At 40.1% G+C, this 21192-nt stretch overlaps 1 protein-coding gene across 3 annotated transcripts; it reads right to left on the bottom strand.

Annotated features, from left to right (window-relative positions):
- Positions 1-365: 365 nt before the first annotated feature.
- Positions 366-19926, bottom strand: Xcr1 (X-C motif chemokine receptor 1). 3 transcript variants are annotated; one of them, XM_037208080.1, is made up of 4 exons: positions 19824-19920; positions 5444-5548; positions 1939-2474; positions 366-1824 (listed from the first exon to the last, which is right to left on the bottom strand). In XM_037208080.1, exons 2-4 carry the CDS (start codon positions 5463-5465, stop codon positions 1441-1443), a joined length of 942 nt encoding a protein of 313 aa, XP_037063975.1. In that variant the 5' UTR covers positions 5466-5548; positions 19824-19920; the 3' UTR covers positions 366-1440. The 3 variants fall into 3 exon arrangements, with proteins under 3 accessions (XP_037063975.1, XP_028716417.1, XP_037063974.1); XM_028860584.2 differs by having other exon boundaries at positions 366-2474; positions 19824-19919; XM_037208079.1 differs by lacking the exon at positions 5444-5548 and having other exon boundaries at positions 366-2474; positions 19824-19926.
- Positions 19927-21192: the final 1266 nt, after the last annotated feature.

Consider the following 21192-nt stretch of genomic DNA (forward strand, 5'->3'; position numbering starts at 1 on the left):
CTATCTCCTTGAAAGTTGCTTTTTCCTGATAAATCATAGCTATTTTTATTGCTTTATTTTTATTTTTTGTTAATTCTTTAAAATTACTGTGATATGATTTTATTTATTTTTGATTGAAAGAATAGGATCTGAGTTCTACCTCTGGCAGACATGACAACCTAAACTGCCCCAAAGGGGCATTCTGGTGGAGTCACCTCATATTACCAGGGAAATCTGGGTCCTCTCTTGGGGTTCTTAGTTTCATTAATAAAAGAATTTAAGAGGGGTTGGAGATTTAGCTCAGTGGTAGAATGCTTGCCTAGCAAGTACAAGGCCCTGGGTTTGGTCCTTAGCTTCAGAAAAAAAATTAAGAAATAACTCAGAAGGAGACTTGATGACAATTTTATTAAAGCTCTAAAGAAAAACACCAGGCAAACAAGCTGTAAATCAAAGAAAAATCACAGACAGGTAGCTTTCCGGAGGAGGAAGATGGAACAGAGAATAAAAAGAAGCAACAGGAAGACACTGTGGAGTACAGGCCATTGTAGAGATAAAGTCATGGGTATGTTATCATGAGCTAGAGAGATGCTGGAAAGGCAGAATCCACAGGACCTGGCTCTGCGAGCTTAGGGAAAGGGAAGGCAGTGCTTGAGGAGGATTCAGTTTGGAGAATGGTTGAAAGGGGAATGCTGGCACTATCATCCAGATAGTAGGAAATCAGCTTTCTCTCAATCTAGAAGAGAGAAAATGACAGAGGAATCTTCAACATGCCTTTGTTAAATAGACTTTGCTTATCTGAACCTTCATGGATGTATTGGTGTCATCTAGAAATTAGCAACATTTTCTTATTCATCTTTGTATTGTCTAAATAATTACTTAGTGCAGATGGTAGCACATATTGCATTCAATTATAGGGTGAATATTTAAAAGCTAGTTTGTGTGTTAGCAGCTGTTGTCACAATACAGAACTATCTTCAGTTTAGTGGGATTTTTATGGTCTAGACTTCATTGTGGCTACACTTATTTGAGGATGTAATTATTCTTGTCCTGGAGACATTTTCTCCAATAGCTGCAAAGAAGCACAGAACCAGCCACCACCAAAGTGAAAAAGATCAGTTGGGACAACCTTATGCGCCAGAAACCTCATTGCACAATTAGCACATACTGAGAGCTTTGAGCTCTCCCAAAGCCTGGAAATTCTTCCATTTAGGATCTTCTGACCAACCACTGATAAACAATCTATGTCTAAGTGAGAGAATGAATGATGAGCTGAGTCCAGGAAGTATTGCTTTGGATTGCCCATCTGGAAGCCACTTTTCCACAGCTGTCATTTCTTTCCTCCACACCCCTGCAGTAGTTGCTGGCATCTCCACTGTTGTGTCATATGCAGTGTTCCTTCCTGATCCACTTCTTGCCTTCCTCCAACTCCCTTAGTCACCTCTGTGTGGCTGCCCTCTCCTCTCAGTAGAAGGAGGGGCCCTCATACATGAAGGCACCAGGGGAGTAGGAGGATGAGACAGGGCTAAATGTCTTCTGCCGGCACAGCCAGACCTGCTGGAGGAGACGTTTTAGGTGTCTGCGGAACTTGACCCCAACAAAGACATAAAGCACTGGGTTGAAGCAGCAGTGGGAGAAGGCCAGCTTGCGGCAGATGATCATAGCCATGTCCAGCTGCTGCCTGATCTCACAGGTCTGCTGGATGATTCCAGTTTCCTGCAGTGTCCTTAGGAAGAGGATGAGGTTGTAGGGAGCCCAGCTGAGGAAGTATGCCACCACAATGGTGAAGATGAGCCTGACTGTCCGGTGCCTCTGTCTGGACCTTGAGCGAAACAAGGTCCTGAGAATCTGTATATAACAGAACAGGATGATCCCCATGGAGAGGAGGAAGAAGATGTTGTGCTGATAGACTGAGGCCAAGAACCCACGGAGTTCAAAATAATCACATTTTGGGGAAATCACCTTGTGGAAGATAGCATCAGGGATGGAAGACAGGATGCTGGCTGCCCACACGAATATGGTCACCAGCACACGGCAGCGGAGGGTATGGATACCCAGAGTAGAGACGGGGCTCACTACAGACAGGTAGCGGTGGATGGTCATAATGGTGAGAAAGAAGATGCTGCTGTAGAGGCTGATGGAGAATATCAGATTGAGGACCTTGCAGAGGAAATCACCTAGCAACCAACCCCAATGTTGTGCTGAGGCCCACACAGGCAGCAGGCAGGAGAACATAAGGTCTGAGAGACACAGGTTGAGGATGAAGATATTGGTGAGTGACTCTAGATTCTCATACTTCACCAAGACCCAGAAAACCAGGCTGTTACCCACCAGGCTGAGGAGAAATACCAGAGAGTACAGGACAATGGTGGAGAAGGTAGCAAAGATGGTCTTGTTTTCACATAGACGACTTGGTGTATCATCATAATAAAAGGTGATATTCTCAAAGGCTGTAGAGGACTCCATTTGGACCCAGGAGGCAGAGATACTGAGAGCATCTGAAATGATAGACGTGTGGGGTTTAAATCCATATGGTTTGAATAGAAATCATTAGGACCCATGTTACAAAAAAGTAAGGTGTGGCCTTATTGGAGTTGATGTGCCACTGAGAGTAGGATTTGAGTTTTCAAAAGTGCAAGCCAGGTTCTCTCTCTCTCTCTCTCTCTCTCTCTCTCTCTCTCTCTCTCTCTCTCTCTCTTTCTGCCTGCTGTCTGTGGATCAGAATGTAAAGTTCTTACCTATTACTATAGTATCATGCCTTTTTGCTTTCCACAATGATGATCATGGCCTAGCTCTCTAAAACTATTAAGCAGGTCCCTAATTAAATGCTTTCTTTTGCAAGAGTTGCCTTCATCATAGTTTCTTTTCACAGCAATAGAACAGTAACTAAGATATAACACAATGGAGTTTTATTCACCCATAAAGAAAAATGATATTAGGTCATTTGCTGGAAAATGGTTGCAATTGGAGATCATTGTGTTAAATGAAATAAGCTGTACAAATATTGTTTATTTTTCCTGTCTTGAAGAACCAGATAGCCAGGTTTGGGGCAACTAAAAATACTGAAAAGTGGGAGTATAAATCACAAAAAAAAGATAGAAAGTTCCATATTTTGTCCATATGTTCTGCTCAAATGGTTATCTTTTAACCGTAAGTGTGCTAGTAGTACCTGAAAGAATTGATATTTTAAGTGCTGCCCCCTACAGGGGAGTCAGAGCTTAGTGTTAGCATTTGTTTTTCAAATATTTGAGGAAGAAACAACACTAACCTTGGACAAATATCTGAAATAGAAGATAGATCCCCTTCAACTTGCTTTATGAGGCAAATATAACTATGATACCAAAATCAGACAAAAAAATTTACAATACACAAAAACTACAGACTAATAGTCTTCATGAAGACAGACACGAAAATTCTCCTTTTACTTTTTGAAAGAGACTGGTCTTAAACTCATTATATAGCCAAGGCTCTTGAACTTCTGATCCTCCTGGATCTATTTTGAGACTGGTAGGATTCAAGGCCTGTAACACCATACCAATGTTATGCAGTGCTGGAGACGAAATCCGGAGCTTTGTCCATGCTAGGCAAATGTTCTACCAACTGAGCTACATCTGTACCTCAACATAAAAATTCTTTCCAAAATGTAAGTTGAGTCAAGTTCAATAATACATTTAAAATATTTATAACATTTATTTATTTATTTATTTGTGTTTATGAGTGTATGCATCACATACTTGCCATGGTATGCATTTGGAGGTCAGAAGACAACATGTGGAAGTTAGCTTTCTTCTACCAGGTGTATCCCTGGGATAGAACTCAGGTCATGAGGCTTGGTGCAAGCATCTTTGTCTACTGGGCTATTTCTCTGGCCCCAGTAATGTTTTTGTTTTTGTTTTGTTTTGTTTTGTTTTTCCATTTTTTGAGACAGGGTTTCTTTGTGTAGCTTTGAAGCCTTTCCTGGAACTCACTTTGTAGCCCAGGCTGGCCTCGAACTTACAGAGATCAGCCTGTCTCTGCTCTTGAGTGCTGGGATTAAAGGCGCGTACCACCATCACCCAGCCCAGTAATGTATTTTAAAAGGTAATATAACATAACCAAGTGTATTTGTCCTAGAAATTTGAGGTTGCATAAATATTTGAATGTTAAACAATTTAGGCCACCATATTAACAGAACAGAAATAAAAACTATCTCATCTTTGTTGTTAAATGTACAAAAGTATTTGACCAAGTTTAACGTCCATTTTCAAAACAAGCTCTCAACAAGTTAGAAACAAAAATGATATTGGGCATCTGCAAGACTACTCAATTTTCTTGGAAAATTTGGAAGCAATCCTGTTCTGTACTAGGAAAAGTTGGGATTCCAAGGAGAAGGGTGGCAAATTCCAAGTTTTCCTGAGTAGCATCTGTGAACTGAAGTTCTCTAAAGAAGTTGCTGCATATTGGAGCCTAAAGACACTTTGTCCTTAGCTTACTAGGCTTTTGTGATTGTGGAGAGATGGAATGTTGCAAATAAAGAGCCAAAGTTATCTGAAGTCTTGTAATATCCAGTTTCTATCAGCTTCTGTATTTGGTGTAATATCCCAACTCCTACCAGCACTAAAGCTAAGAAGGCCACACACACACTATCTCAGTCAGACCTGTATAGGAAATCCTTATGTCACGTGTAGCTGCCTACCTGAGGACGTAGCATATACTTAGTCAAGGCCTTAATTTATAACTTTCTTTTGTTCTGTAACTGTAAAAGTTCATGTAAAAGCTTGATGTGTTGGTGTATGCCTGTAATCCCAGCATTCAGGAGGTAAAGGCAGGAAAATTAAGAGCTTAAGGCCATCCTCAGCAATGCAGCCGATTTGAGGTCAGTCTGTGCTATGTGAGACTCTGTCTCAAAAAACAAAATATCATGTAACCTTGTCCCCAGTACACCAGGTCTCTCAAGATAACTTAACTCCATGTTCTGGGTCATGATCACTCATATTTGGCATAAAGTAAACTGCTATATTCTTTAAAATGAAGTTGTTATTTTATGTTAACATATTCTAGGAATTTGGCTTCCATTTTTCTATTGTCCCTCCTCCTTACCATCCCCATGATTTAACTCTAAGGGAGTGAATTTAGTTTTTGCCCCATGGGATAATATAGATTGAGAAACAGTTCTAAGTTACCCAGCCATCAAAAAATAAGAATTTACATGGCAACTTAGAGTCAAACAAAACCCTCCACTTTTTCAGCAAGGAAAACATTATATGTCTGTTCTATTCAAGGAAAGATTCATAGATTGCCTTCTCTAAAAGCACAGATTCTTTGGAAAGCCCATATGAAAGGAATCTGAGTCTCAGAGGCAAGCCTCAGAACTCTGAAAGTTTATTAGCCTGCTAAGTGGTTCTGATGATCACCAAACTTCAGAACCCCTGGTGCAGGCTATTAAATGAAGAAAATGTAAGTTTAAAATGTATGCAAAGGAACTCACCTGAGTCTGCACCACTTTCCATGTCACTTTTTCAAGTCTGTATGCTTTGTGCTTCCTTTGTTTTCCTCTTCAAGTGCTAGAGCCTCACATATGCTAGGTGATAACCTGTGATTGATATAGCTCTCATTAAATTGTCTAGACTGGCCTTAAACTTCCTCTTCATTAAGGATGACGTTTCAGAATTAATTTTTTAATATTTCCTTATGCGTGGTTTCAGTATGAACAGCACACAGTTTCTCTAGTCTAAAATATAAAGCTCTAAAACACTGTTTAGACATGCATTGGGAGTCTTTTTGTCTAATTGTCCAGCCAATCAACTCTGTTTATGCTGCAATCCCATGCAAAATGAGACCAGATGTGGACATATTGTCACAAAGAACTGCAGCCTTCTAAGTGTGATGGTACATTCCCAGTAATCCCAGAACTTTAGAGATGGAGGTAAGAGGATCAAACTTTAGATAAAGCTACCTATATAGTAAGTTGAAGGCCAGCTTGAGCTATAACAAGACCCTGTCTGAACATCCAAACAAATGACCACAAAATAAAAGGTACTGCTGCTGCATTGAGACCTCTGGGAATAACATCTGGGCCTGACTTTTTGGTGCATTCACAGGGGTCTCTGGTTTCCAGGTGAGTCCACATGGTATGCAGGAACTTAACAAAATTTGTCAGCTCCAGTGCTACAACTTCTTTCTGGGCCACTGGTGAAGGGAACTGGTGAAGGGTTCACAACACGCCCCCACGGTCGCATATACCAGGTGGACACTTCCGCCTAGCCAATTCCAGGTCAGGATAGGCATTTCCAGGTCAGGGCGTCTCTTGTAACCAGGATACCCGGCGGACCTGGACACCTCCGCCTAGCAAGTTCCGGGTCAAGGCGTCTCGCGTAACTAGGATCTGTGACATTTCATGGCCACGTAAGCGCGCAACGTGACCATGTGATCTACGCACACGCGTGGAGTGGTGACGTGACCTGGCCACGCCCCCAGCCGGTTTTAAAGCAGAGCGCCATGTTCCCGGTTCCCTCTTCTCCTCTTCCTCTTCTCCACACACGTGTCTCTCCCACAGGCCTGCGCACTCTCTTCCCTTTATCTCTAATAAACTCTTATAAGCGGATTCTGTCGTGTTTCGTGACACTTCCTTGCAGGGTAAGAACACAACGCAGCTAAATAACTAACAACTGGTACTATTGAAAAAGAACATTAGGCATTGCACCTGATGGTTCATTCTTTGTGAAAAAATAAATGAATATTGTAGCATGAATCTTAAAAAGTTCTTATTAATAAAATCAAACCTGAGCCAGGTATTGGGGTGAGCTGGAAGATCAGAGAACCAGAACAAGACACAGCTAACCTCACCTGGTCAACTTCTCAGCTGGTCTTGTTTCCTCAGAATGGAAGCCTCTGTGTCCTCATATCTGAATGGCTCTCAGCTGAACTGTGCTGCTAGAAGCCTGAAAGCTTAACCAGTCAAATGCTTAACCAGGCCAAATGCTTCTAGTTTCTGGTCCTCATGCCTTATATACATTTCTGCTTTCTACCACCACTCCCTGGGATTAAAGGCTTGCTTTCTGGGATTAAAGGTGTGTGTCACCATGCCTGGCTGTTTCCAATGTGGCCTTGAACTCACAGAGATCCAGAAGGATTTCTACCTCTGGAGTGCTAGGATTAAAGGTGTGAGTGCCACCATTTTCTAGCCTTTGTATCTAGTGGCTGTTCTGTCTCTGACCCCAGATAAGTTTATTAGGGTGCACAATATTTTGGAGAACACAATACCACCACAGAATATCCCAACTCTCAGCTGTGTTGTTTATGAGTTTAAGCCTCCAGATTTCAATTTATACTCATTGAATTTGCTGGTTGATTTAAGAAAGTCTCAGCTCTCAATTTCCAGGGTCAGGGATAGTTAGGTAGACTTTTTACAATGACTTCTATATAGCATAGTATGCAGTGCAAACATACCATTTCGCACTTTTTATGGCAAAAAGAGGAAAGAGTCCCTAGCTTCTTTTCACTTCCCTCTGAACATTCTCACTCTTTCTAAAGATTCCCCTATCCTACCCTGCAGCTTCTTGCCAACTTCTATTGGTGAGGCTGTCTGTTTTTCTGATCTCCAACACAAATACCATGGCCTTTTGTCTTCCTTTTATATCTCTCCCAGGAAGGTACCAAATTCTACAGGTTACCTGCCATGTTGTTTTTCCTCTCAAACCCTAAAATTGTTCTCTTAAGTTCTTCTATCTATGAGACTAAGAATCAGCAAAGGGGGACCTGCATTCTCTGCTAACACAGTCTCTATCTCCTACATGCTGGTATTATAGATAATGCCACTGTCTTAGTTAGGGTTATAATTGCTGTGATGAAACACCATGACCAAGCAAGTTGAGAGGAAAGGGTTTATTTGGCTTACACTTGCAAATTGCAGTCCATCATTGAAGGAAGTTACAAGTAATCAAGCAGGGCAGGAACCCAGAGGCAGGAGCTGATGCAGAGGCCATTGAGGTTTGCTGTTTACTGGCTTGCTTCCTCTGACTTGCTCAGCCTGCTTTCTTATAGGACCCAGGACTCCAGCCTCCGGGGTGGCACCACCCACAAGGGGCTGGGTCTTCTCCCATTAATCAGTAATTAAGAGAATGTCCTACAGGCCTGCCTATAGCCAGATTTTATGGAGGTATTTTCTCAACGGAGGTTCTTTCATCTTAGATGACTTAGCTTGTGTAAAGTTGACATGAAACTAGACATCAAAGCCACCTGCTGGGGTTATGACAAAGTTTGTATACAAATTATAGACAACATTTTTTGAGTTCTCATCATATGCCAGGCACAGTGTAACTATTTTTAAAAATTTACTTATTTTTATTTTATGTGCATTAGTTTTTGTCTGCATGTGTGTCTGTGTGAGGGTGTGTGAGGGTGTCAGATCTTGCAGTTACAGACAGTTGTTAGCTGCCATGTGGGTCTGGGAATTGAACCCAGGTCCTCTGAAAGAACAGTCATTTCTCTTAACCTCTGAGCCATCTCTCTACCCCTCAGTGTAACTATTCTTTTAGCCTATTCTAGTCTATACTTTCTGTGAACTTTCCAATCACTATACTGTTCATGAAATTGTCTTACTCATTTATCTCTCTGGTTGTGTGTGTGTATGTATTTTATTGCATAGGGCCACAGGTGGCCTGTATCCTCAAGAACTCAACACAAATGTGTAGAGTAAAAAATCCCACAGTATGACTGACATACCTTCCTAGCTATGTGGGAAATTCAACATGATGGGATTAAAAAAAAAAAAAAAAACTTTGTGATTGTGTGTCTGTGTGTCCCATGACATATGTATAAAAATCAAATCAAAGGACAACTTTCAGAAGTCCATTCTCTCCTTCTGCCTTGTGGGACCAAAGGATTGATCATCAGACTTGGTAGTAAACACCTTTACCTACTGGGCCTCTTGTTGTCCCATGGTTGGAAATTCTTTAACACCTCTCCATTGAGATACAAGGTTGAATTCTACTTTCTTGGAATCTAGGCTATGTAGATGGACTTTTCTTTCCCTCCTGCCAGTTCCCAAATAACTGACATGGAGACTTAATATTAATTATAAATATTCAGCCAATAGCTCAGGCTTGTTGCTAGCTAATTCTTAAATTTTAAATTAACCCATACTTCTTATCTACCCTTTGCCACGTGGTGGTACCTTCTTTTAACACAGCATGTTCATCTTGCTTCTCTCTGCATCTCTTGAGACTCTTTTGACTCTGCCCTTCTTCTTCCCAGCATTCTCCCTGCCCGAAAATTCTGCCTGGCTATTGGCCAATCAGGTTTTTATTAACAATGAGAGCAATGCATATTTACAGTGTTCAAAGATTGTTCCACAGCATTCCCCCCTTTTTGTCTAATTAAAAAGGAAGGTTTTAACTTTAACATAGTAAAATTATATAAAACAAAAATAGTTATCAAGTAAGAATTACAGTTAACAATATCCAGTCTATTTGTATTAGGCAAAAGTAGAGAAAATACTCTATTATCTAAAGTTTTATACCTAATTTTACTTTTATTACAACTAAGGAAAACTAACTATGACTGTCTAGTCTTCAACTGTTGTATGATATTTTGTTTGTGTTCTGACAAATAAAACTTGCCTGGAGATCAGAGGGTAGAGCTAGCCACTAGTTAACCATAGAGGCCAGGCAGTGGTGGCACACACCTTTACTAGCACTTGGGAGGAGGAAGCAGGAAGATTAGGAGTTCATGGTCATCCTGAACTAAGAGAGATTGAAACAGTCTTAAAGAGAAACAGAGCCAGGAGGTGGTGGCTCATACCTTTAATCCCAGCACTAGGGAGGTGGAGACAGGATCTTAGCCCATTCAGTCTGAGGATTTGTAGAGACAGGAACACCCCCCCCTCAATTTGGTCTGAGATTTCATGGAGGTAAGAGTCTCTGGTGGATGGCTGCTGTGATTCTCTGACCTTTCAACTTTCACCCTAATATCTGACACCATGTTTTTATTTAATTAAGACTAATTAGGATCACACTTTATTCAACTCCATCAAAGACTGCAGAAGGATAAAATGTTACCTAATGACAGGGACATCTGGTTGACTGGATAGTTACCCAAAGTTTTTCTGTAATTTTGGGACATCCAACTTTGGCCTATAGCTCTAGTATATCTGACAGACATTTCTGAGAAGCAGGGAATTTTGAAGGACTTGTTTGGCAAATTTTGTTTGCCTTGTTTGGCAAAGTTTGACAGTCACTTTTTTTTTTTTTTTTTTTTTTTTTTTGCGTCCTGCAGGTCCATTTTGGACAGTATACTGTTGGCAATTGAGACAAGAACAGTTTTTTGCCCAAATGGCTAGTTTTTGCCATGGAGAAAGCAAACTCCACATGGAGATTCTTCCATGCCTATCATCTTCTCTGAAGTAAACTGGTGCTGCCAGGAGCAGATGTGTCTCACTGTCAGGAAAAGCTTTGGTTATTAAACATATTAAATGCCATATTCTATAGGTTTTCAAAGTGTTTGAAGACCATCTATTCATCTAAATATATCTGCTTAGCCTTGAAAATATACCTAATATGACAAGTTTGATTATTATAGATGACTAACTACTACTAACCTGTATTTCTTAATTATATATTACATTTTAAATGAGCTGAATAAATACAATACCCTAAACAAGAGTAGAAACATACATACAGTATGACAAAATTAACTTTAAATGTGTATCAATAAACCAAAATCTATATCAATATAAAACATTTTAAGATTAATTGTTGTTTTTTGGATTTAAAGTAGATTCAATAATCTACCCTATTATCTCATCATTTCTATATCATATCATTCTTTTTTCCTTTAGAAAGAGATCTTTGAATTTAACTCTTTCGTTTAGCTTTTATTTTTTTCTGACTATGACCAAAAACAACTTGTAACTGACCGCCCTTAAATGATAATAAACTTCCATAACACATCTTTTGGGAATGTGGATGTCTTTCTGTGTAGACTACTTACTGTTGTTTGGGGGTGTTGGAATATTTGGAGAGACTGAGAAAACGAAGGATAATGATTAAGTCTTGACTGGAATAGTTTGTAAGGCTAAACCATCTCAGCCAGCGGCCTTGAAGCTGTTCTGGATGCAGAACTCCAAGAAAACTCCAACAGAGGCATTTTGAGATGCTGTATCACCTTGGCCATTTGTTTACATTGGTGTCTGGTCCCCTTGCTTAGAAAACACATAAACTTTTAAAGGTAACGTACATATCTGTATGAGTACAAGTATAGACTGTGTGTTGTACACGAGTTAGCCAAAGATGATTTTTTTTTGTTTTATGTTTGAGCAGGTAAAATATATGTTATGTATTTCTGTAGGTTTTTTTTTAGGTTTGTTTCTTTATGTCTATAGTCAGAATTTTCAAGTGATCTTCTTCAATCAAACTGGATCATCTTTAACTTGGAATAATTCCACAGTCTCTCATTTCCTGCAGAAATAAAAGCATAGCCTCTCTCCTAAAGTAACACACCTTTTGACTTCCATTTTGAATTCAAGATTTTTTTAAATATATAGGGTGGTTTAATCTAGCAGTTTCCATAATCCAATGTTTCTTAGCAGTTATTACTCATTCATTAGCAGTCAAAAATTTAAAGACAACACAAGAACACAGGATCCAGACTCTGTGAATTTTCCATCTTTATGTGGCCTTTTTTTTTTTTTTATAATACATTACTCCCTTTTTAAGGACTTTACTTTATTATTTTAAAACTATATATACATATATATGACTGTCTATGACCCTTTTTCTTTTCTCTCCCAAGCCTTTGTACATTTTTAAACACACTGTAACCTATTGAGAGTTTTTTCTGTCTGGATCTGTCTTTACTGAGCAACTGTAACCTTTTCTGTCTACATGAGCAAAGCCCCAAACCTGCCATGCAGCACGTTGGCAGAGCTTGCACTGGCAGCTCAAGCACTCAGGCAGCAGCTGGGAGATGCCTTTCTGTACCATAGCTCGTGTGAGAGACTGTGGGAACCCACCATGCGGCTTAGCTCATGGTGTTCTGGCAGCTGCCTGGAGAAATGTCCTGTACTGTGGCCAGCATGAGAGACACAAGATGAGGAAGCCATGTTTGGCTCTGTTTTTGTGTGTTTAGAACCTTTTTCAAGCTTTCTCAGGTCTTATGTAGACGTAGGTGCCAGACGTTTGGGCACCATTTATAGGCAGACTTTTTCCCCCAAATGCCAGTTTCCAAATAACCAACATGGAGACTTAATATTCATTATAAATGATTAGCTGATACTTCAGGCTTGCTACTAACTCTTAAATTTTAAATTAACCCATATTTCTTATATACCCTCTGCTGCATGGCAGTACCTTTTTTTAACATGGCACGTTCATCTTGCTTCTCTCTGCATCTCTGGAGACTCCTCTGACTCTGCCTTTCTTCCCAGCATTCTCTCTGTCCCCCAAATCCTGCCCAACTATCAACCAATAAGCTTTTTATAAATGATGAGAGCAATACATATTATAGTGTACAAAGATTGTTTCCTAGCAAGACTGTTTACAGTGTTTGCTATATTAATAGAATGTGTTTAAAAAGACATTATAAGACGTCTTACAGCTTCTATCCAGATTCCCCAGAACATTATCTCTAGGTGCTCTAAGCCATCACTTATGAAGTCATCTATCTGATGCCACTATGCTGGTGAGGACACTATTGATACAAAACAAAGATCTCACCTCAAAGGGAATGAAACATATTTTATTCTAGATATGGGTGACTGTGGACTGGAAACACAGACATGAGGTTATTCCAAATACCAATGTGATAAAAGTTTCATGAAGTTTTCATAGTAAGAGAATAAAGAACATCATAAATCAAGACACCTTTCAAATAAGTTGGTGAAAATAACAAAGTAGAGAAATTTCTGCTATAGGCCTCAGATGCTGTCTTATGGCATTCTTAGCCTTTGGGTTGCTGGAAGCTAGGGGTCTGTCAGTACAAAAAGGTTTATCTAATAATAGTCGTAAGGACAGCTGTTAGGCCAAACACAAAGCAAGGCAATGAATGACATATTAAGAGGAGTAAAGATAGCTTAAGATAATTTGGATCTAGACTTGTAATTTTCCTCCCTAATTACACATGTTCTAATCAATCAATCAATCAATCAATTAATCAATCAACCAGTTCACTCAACCTTGAGGAGTCTTTACAGAGGTGTGGCTCCCCCCACCTGTGCAAACTTCAGTTCACAGTGCTGTGCTGATAAGGCCATGCATAGGGTTGGCTGAGAGTCTGAGTCTGGATCTCCATCCTTTTCTGCTGAACCAGACACAAAAAGGAAGCTGCTTTCGACTATCTCATTTGCCATCTCAATGGAACCAAGGAATTTCTGATGTTGACACACAGAAAAGTTACCCAGACAAATTCTGCTCAAGTTTGTAAGTTATACAATAACGACATACAATCAAACAATTATTTTCAAACCTCTATATATTGGAATACTTGTAACATAACAATAGATAAAACAATAAATTAGGGAAATATTCCCAATCTATGTGCCTACCCTTCTCACCTCTCATCTCAGTCCCCCCACCCCAGGCCACCCCATCAAGGCCTCCATAAAGCCTTGATGACTTCAGAAATTTGCCTTCAGTGTGGCTGTAAGAGAGGTGACTTTTCTTAGTTGGGCTTCTATTAGAGTAAGCCTGCCTGCTCTGTAGAAAAGGTCTTGCAACTTTGGGTCATCAACCAGAGCTCCACAGGGTAACCCGTCAATCTTGGTTGACAGCAAAATTTCTGTATCTTGGTTAGAGGCGCTCTCCTTTGAAGCCTGTCCTCTTACCCTACCTGTGCAGCCTAGTAAGATACAATTACTCTAGTCTTGAGGAGACTCAGCTGCCTATTTATGGCTGTTGCAGCTCCACTTGCTTTCCATGTCATGCCTGTCTCTGTTAGCCAACTAAGAACTACCCATATTCCAGAATCAGGTTCCTTTCTGCCTTTAATGACTCAATGCCAATGGCCCAACTAAGGTAACACATTCCACATTGTGAATTTTCCCTATATGCATGCTCCATATCCCCTATAAAGCCTACTGTCATGATCTGGTCTATTGCTACGTGTTTCCATCTGCATTCAGGGGCAGCCAGTTTTTGTTCACCCTTCCCCAGTAAGTCTTTTGTGTGAGGTCTGTTGTATGGTATGATTTTTGTGACATTCCCTGGACCCCATTCCAAGATACTCTTTTGCAAAAACAAAAACAAAAACAAATAAGCAAACAAACAAAACAACCTCCTGGAATTTACTGAACTCTATGGGTGCTCTGGATAGAGTCTTCATGTTTTCTGATAGCAGCAAAACTAAACATATATTTGAGAAGCAGGAGGCCTCTTTTGATGCAGGAACTCTGGAAAGGATAATGTAAACTCTGCCAAAACTGTTCTGAGAGGATGGTCCAATGGCAATAGTTCGCCCTTTTTTACTTCTGTCTGCCATTGCTCCTCAAACATATAGAAAGGATGAATGAAAGATGGTGACAGGATTCCTGGAAGAGGAGTGAGTTGGAGTCAGTATATGGCATGTCTGTGATATGAAGAAATAGGCCCATTAAGATAGAAAATGGAGAGAGCTGTAGCCACACTTGGATTCTCTTGTGAAAGATTCACTTAGCCAGGTCCAACCCAGACCCAAGAGAAGAGGAGCTTGGTGTGGGAGAAGGAAGCCAAACAAATTCAAGTTAATGTCATATCTCTAGAGTTAATTTATCAAGGTTTAAGCTCAGACTCCAGGACTCTGTACTTATATAATTTTAACAATTCAGTTTCTCTGAACTACAGATTGTGGAGGCCCAAATTACTCAGGGTCAGAGAATCTGAGCTCGCTTTACCCAGCAGGGCTGCGTAAGGGGATGATTTGACCATGGGCGTGGTTACCAGGTGTTTGGAAGGGTCTACACTTGACTGTGCATTGTGCTTTGATCTAGGAGGTCTTTTGCCCCACCCCTTGGCCTTGTTATAAAAGGCTCTTATGAATAAACGGAAAAGGCTGTTGGGTATTGACCCAGGTCCTCCCGAAGCTGTCCTGTGTTTCTGTCTTTCTGTTCTCCCTTATCTTTCTATCTAATATTTTCTTATCCCTCTCTCCTTCTCATAGGAACCCTGGAAAAGGTGGGAGCTGGCCTTCCACAACTGAGTGGCAGCACCAACCTCACAGAGTTGTGAGGATTAAATGAATTAATATGTCAAATAATTGGAAAAGTGCCTAGTGAATGCACAGCCCTACTAGTCCCAGATGCCTGGATGAACATGGCAGATGCAATGCAGGAAGTTGTGGGTGGAGAGTAGGACAAAGACTGAAGTCAAAATTAGCAGGCAACCCCCCCCCCCCCGAAAAAAAAAAGACAGAAAGACTAGATCCTCTCTAACAAGGCTGATACATATGGTGATATTTTAATTGTACTGAAATGTGATTTTATTTGTATGTTAATAAATAAAGTTGCCTGGAGGTCAGAGTTAATAGCAAGACATAGCAGAAACTGGGTGGTGGTGGTGCATGCCTTTAATCCCAGCTCTTAGGAGGCAGAGCTAGGCAGATCTCTGTGTGTTCAAGGATACAGCCAGCATGGAGACACACGCCTTTAATCTCAATACCAACCATAGAAGACCTGGAGGTCTGTACAGACAGGCAGTGACAAGGAGGTCATGTGGTTGGGTTTACAACCAATGAGAAGGCAGAATAGAAAGTCTATAAAAAAGACTTACAGACAGGAAGTAGGTCTCTTGCTGAAGAGGACAACAGCAGCAGAGAAGGGTAAGATTTTTAGCTCTGACCTCTTAGGCTTTCATCTTTGCATTGGCTCTGTGTTTCTTATTTAACAAGACCGTTCATCTACAGATACATAACAGTATGCCCAGGAAAAAAAATCACACCATGTGAATGATCTGAAAGCTAATGATACTGGGATATAAACTTGCCAATTCTTTGGATAGCAATTGCCATTGGGCCTCTGACCTTTTCCCCAGCTCTGGCAAACTTTCTTCATTGAAAGTTCTCTCTTTCTTAGTAATTAGTCTCTGCTTCGACCACTATCCATGTGTCCTTGGTTTAATTCATTGTTCTGACACAGAAGAGCCTCGAAATCCCAGCAGGTGTCACTGGACCTGGATATACACCTATAACAAAGCTGTATACCTCTGGTATGTTTGTTGAATGGAGGCCAAGAGTTTTGTCATTGGATGGTATTTTATAAAACCCATCTTCACATCTGAGCCTGACATTACTCTATGTCATGGTGGTTCACAATAAATAAATAAAGCATGGACCCTTATGATGTTCACAGGCTCACAGGGTCACAGGTGTGGAAGTGGAATGTTCAAAGCCAGTGTGCTAAGTGCTCTAAGAGGCCTTGGAGAAACAGAGTAGGCTTCTTGGGAAAGGTATATCAAAGGACAATCAGAAGATGAGTAAGAGTTATCCAGGAAGAGGGGGCTGAATGCTAGATGTGGAGGTAACTTTTGTCTGTGGGTTTTCTCTGGGCCACAATGTGGTTCTGAATGGGTAAAGTATGGGGGTATAAAAGGCACAGGCACCAAGGTTGTGGCTGGAAAGAGAAGCAGCATCTGCTGACTTAGGAGAGTTGGGCTATTTCAATCCTGGACAGCTTAACACTTAGCACTGTAATGGTTCAGAACAGCAGTCCTTCCTAGATTAGTTAATCATGGACTGCTTTGATTCCCAAAACTATGAAATGTTACAGAGGCCCACATTCCTAATTCAGGAGTATATGGCCACTCTTGATGGAATGTTTTCCAATTTGGGTACTGCCACATGGATACTTAGAGAAAACTCGCTGGAAGTGATGGAATGGACTGTTTTGAAAGGCATGTAGTAGGAACAGAGAAGGAAGAGGAGGAAGAATGTGACATTGAGGGGATCAACAAATGAAAAAAAAATCAAGGCTATTTGAAAGGACTCTGTGGTTCAAAGGTTTTCTGAATGGTAGTAGGGAATAAAGCAGGGTTCTGCTAAACAGGAAAAATGACAAAAGAAAATTACCAAAATGTCAACATCCCCGAGGTTGAGGAATCCTGGACTAAACTGATCTAGTGCTCTTAGCTTAAATAGGGGAAATCCAGTTGGAGCCCAAAGATCTAGTATCCCATTTCAACTACTGCTAAGAGACATAAGACACAACCAGATAAGTAAATGTTTTGCAAAACTATAGTTTTGTGGTACTCCAGATTATGATGGTTAGCCTTGATTGTCAATTTGGCTGGTTTTGGAATTGCTTTGGAGACACACCTTTACAAGAAAGCAAGATGAGTTTCAGCATTCATCTCTGTACTTCCTTGACTGTGGATGTTACTAGTTGTCTAATGCTTCTGCTGGCATGCCTTCCCTGCCATGGTGGACTACATCTCTTTTTAAACCATGAGATAAAATAAACCCTATCTTCCTTAAGTAACCAACACACAGCTAGATAAACCAAAACCAGAAGACATTAATAATTAGCAGATGGAAGAAGATGTAGTTTATATGTTTGTATATGTTGCATGTAGCATCCGAGAAGAGCAATGCTATTATCAGCCACTGAATTACTATGCAAGATCCAGTTTTCTTTCTTTAATTTTTTCCCTCTCCTCCTTGGCTTTGTTTTCTTCTTAATACATCCTTTGTTCCTGGACTTTTCACTTTACTGTTGTATTAAATGTGGGATCTTTTTTCCTTTTCAGGCTTTAAAAGTAGAATTAGTTTTTTTTAACTTTGTTAAAATGAGGTGGTGATGATAGGAAGTGGTTACAAGATTGGGTTAGAAGGTAAATGCTGTCAACTTAAATGCAGTGTATCTGCTAACCCAGACTCTGACACACCGTCTCTGATATTTCCGCTGCAAATTTTGGTTTGGCCTAATTCTTTTAAAGATGCGAAGCTGACTTGGTGCTTTCCCTACCAAACAACTTCCTTTTCCTGTTTCTCATTTACCATAATGTTTGCTAGCAGCTTTGTGTTTGAGAGATGAGTATTTGAGTTCTGCTGATTATGTGTGAGTATAAGTGTACTATGGGCATATATGTGTGCATGTGCACATGTATGGGTATATGTATGTGCTTGTGTGTGTGCAAATGACTGCACAGTTCATAATGCTTTCATGACAACACAAGTTAACTAACAAAGTTCTAGTCTCCTTGAGTAGTAAAGGTATGTGTTGTGGAATATTCCTTAACACTGTGTGTTTTGGAAGTGGCTTGTTATGCACTTCCTGTTTACTCAGGTAATAGTACATCCTTCTGGGGTCTTTGATGGAGTTGAAGATGAGGAAGTTATAGTTGCAGTTTTCTTTAGTTATGATAGAAGGCAAATTAGGTACAGAAATTTGGACTCATCAAGATAAAAAAATAATGGAGTATTTTCTCCAAATATGCAAATACAAATGGACTGGACATTGTAAATGTAACTATTACCTGATAATTTTTCTTATTGTATATAGTTTTATTGTGTTAGAGTTAAAAACCTTTCCTTTTTTTTCATATAGACCAAAAGGGGGAACTGTTGTGGAATATTATGTTACACTGTGTGAAGATATGTCACTATGATTGGTTTAATAAGAAGCTGAATGGCCAATAGCTAGGCAGGATTTCCAGGCATTGAGGACACTGGGGAGCAGAAGAGCAGAGCAGACAGACAGACATGGAATGTGTTGGACACACAAAATGGGATAGATGTAAAAGCTACATGGTAAAACATAGGCAAATAGAAATTGGTTAATTTAAGTTATAAGAGCTAGCTAAAAAAAAAAAAAAAAAAAAAAAAAAGCCTAAGCTATTGGCCAAGCTTTCCTAACTAATAAGAAATCTCCATGTCATGATTTGGGAGCTGGCTGGTGGGACAGAAAAATCTATCTACAGGTGTGGTTCTCCTTCCAACACTACAAAATTATCAGACGAAAAGAAGGATATCTCTATATCTATATATGGACATGTATAGAAGGATACACACACACACACACACACACACACACACACGGAGAGAGAGAGTTATATATATATATATATATATGCAAACTAAATGTTCTTGAAAATCTTCATCAAGTCTTACTGGTAAACAGGCCTATAAAGAATCTAAGATTATGGGAGTCTTACGTGGAGATAAAAAGGACAGCAAATGGAATAAAACTGAAAGTCTGGATATTAAGTTCTGTGGGATATAGGTAAGTCATATTGGTAGGGAAAGTCACACCACTAAAGGCTTACATTAGAAAAAAGACTGTGTTTTACTTGAAATCCAAAGTCTTATCTGAAACATTTAGAAGAAGAGCAAAGTAAAGTAAGCTAAGTAGAAAAAAGGAAAAAAGAAAGGATTGAATAAACATAAAAGCAAAAGAAACAAAACAAAAAATTCCTTAAACATGAGACAATGTGATAAACCTGTAGAAAGACTGACAAAAAAGAAGGAACACAGAAAAATGCTCAGTAAAAGGCATGAAATATATTATTACTCCAGAAACCTTAGAAATCAAAGGATATTTATCAAATATTGTGAACAAGTCTATACATACAACTTAGATAAGACCAATGAATTCATCAAAAAACACAGACTACAACCACTTACCTAGACTTGTACCATTAAGGGAATTGACTTCATAATTTGAAATCTCCCAACAAAGGCATTTCCAGGTCAACAGAGCTCAATTAGAAGGTTCTTCCAAATGTTTAAATAGATGATGCCAATATGACTTACCTATATCCCACAGAACTTAATATCCATTGGGGGTCTTTAAAAGTTGGACTATATGTACCCATGACTAGGGAGGACATAAGCCCTTGCGGGGGGAGAAACAACTACTATTAGTTTGCTAAATGGACATAGTATCAAAATGCCTTCTAAATACTTACCTTTATACCGACACATTAGTGCAGGCAGCACTTGCCTTCATCAGGGAAGCTTCTATTGCAGTGGACATCAGCAATGCAGACCTACAACTGGTCAAAGTGGAGAAAACATGTGACTGTGGAGTGCTCAGGCCTAAATGAGATACCTATAACACACACACACACACACACACACACACACGCACGCACGCACGCACGCACGCACGCAAGCACGCACGCGCGCGCACACACACTCCCCTCTCATCAATTCAGGCAACATTGTGGAATGGATGGGAATGGAAAGACTGTAACAGCCAGAGTTTGTGGAAGACTAATTCAAACTAGTATCTTCTGGATATGACAGGACCATTGTACTCATGAACTCACAGCACAAATTGTGCTTGCACAAGATCAAGTCAGTCAGCTTTCTAGCATGGATAGGGGGAGGGGGTTCATGTGGTCCCATCCAAGCTGATGAGGAATTATTGGTAGTTGATGACTGCTGGAGAAGAACCTTTTCTTTTTTAAGGGTGTGTGGCCCCTGGTAGATTGCATATGCTCTGGTGAATGGTCATATACCAATGCACATGCAGACATTATTAACTGGACTCAGTAGGTTATTAAAAATAAAAAGAAGAGGATATGATGTTGTAAGGGGTATATTAGAGGGTCCAGAAGAAGTCAGATGGCAGAAGGAAATTGAACATAAACAAGTAGTTTGTATAGGTATATGAAATTGTCAGAGAATAAATTCAAAATTGTTTTTAAAATGTGTTTTAGGTTTACTTTATTATTTTATGCATATGAGCATACATATGGGTACCATGTTAGTACCTAGTGCCTACAGAGGTCAGAAGAGGTCACATAATCCCCTGGAACTATAGTTACAGATAGCTGTGAGCTGCCATGTGGGTGTTGGGAATTGAACCTGGGTCCTTTGTAAGAACAAGTACTCTTAACTGCTGAGCCAACTATTTAGCTCAGGTTCTAATTGTTTATATAATGCATCACAAGTCATTGGTTTAGGCTCCAAGCATTTAGTGTTAAATGCCCTGGAAGGTCTATGCCACTCTCCCTTGCACTGAGCTGAGGGTTTATCTGTTGTAGACTCTTCTTGTTCCATGTCTTAGAAGGGGGGTACTGCTAATGTCAGACTTATCCTTGGCCCCAACTCCTCTTCTGCACCCTGCCTCTCTCACTCCCTTCAGCTTTCACTGAGACTTTCTCAGAACATTTTGTGGCACATAATCTCTTTTCTAAGCCCTGCTTCTTGGAACCCTGCCCAGGACACAAGGATAGCTCCACCAAAGCTTTACTCATCCCAGTCTGAACTTCACAGTCTTCCCTGCTCACCTTGTTTCTTCCTGCCCATCCACCTACACCTCCTCTAATC

This window comes from Peromyscus leucopus, chromosome 7, assembly GCF_004664715.2.
Source record: "Peromyscus leucopus breed LL Stock chromosome 7, UCI_PerLeu_2.1, whole genome shotgun sequence".
Lineage (NCBI taxonomy): Eukaryota > Metazoa > Chordata > Mammalia > Rodentia > Cricetidae > Peromyscus > Peromyscus leucopus.

Coding starts and splice junctions, on each gene's coding strand:
- Xcr1 (XM_028860584.2), bottom strand. CDS start 5,465: ATGGAAAGTGGTGCAGACTCAG. Junction 2,475..5,443: donor GGAAAGTGGTGCAGACTCAG/GTGAGTTCCTTT, acceptor CTATCATTTCAG/ATGCTCTCAGTATCTCTGCC.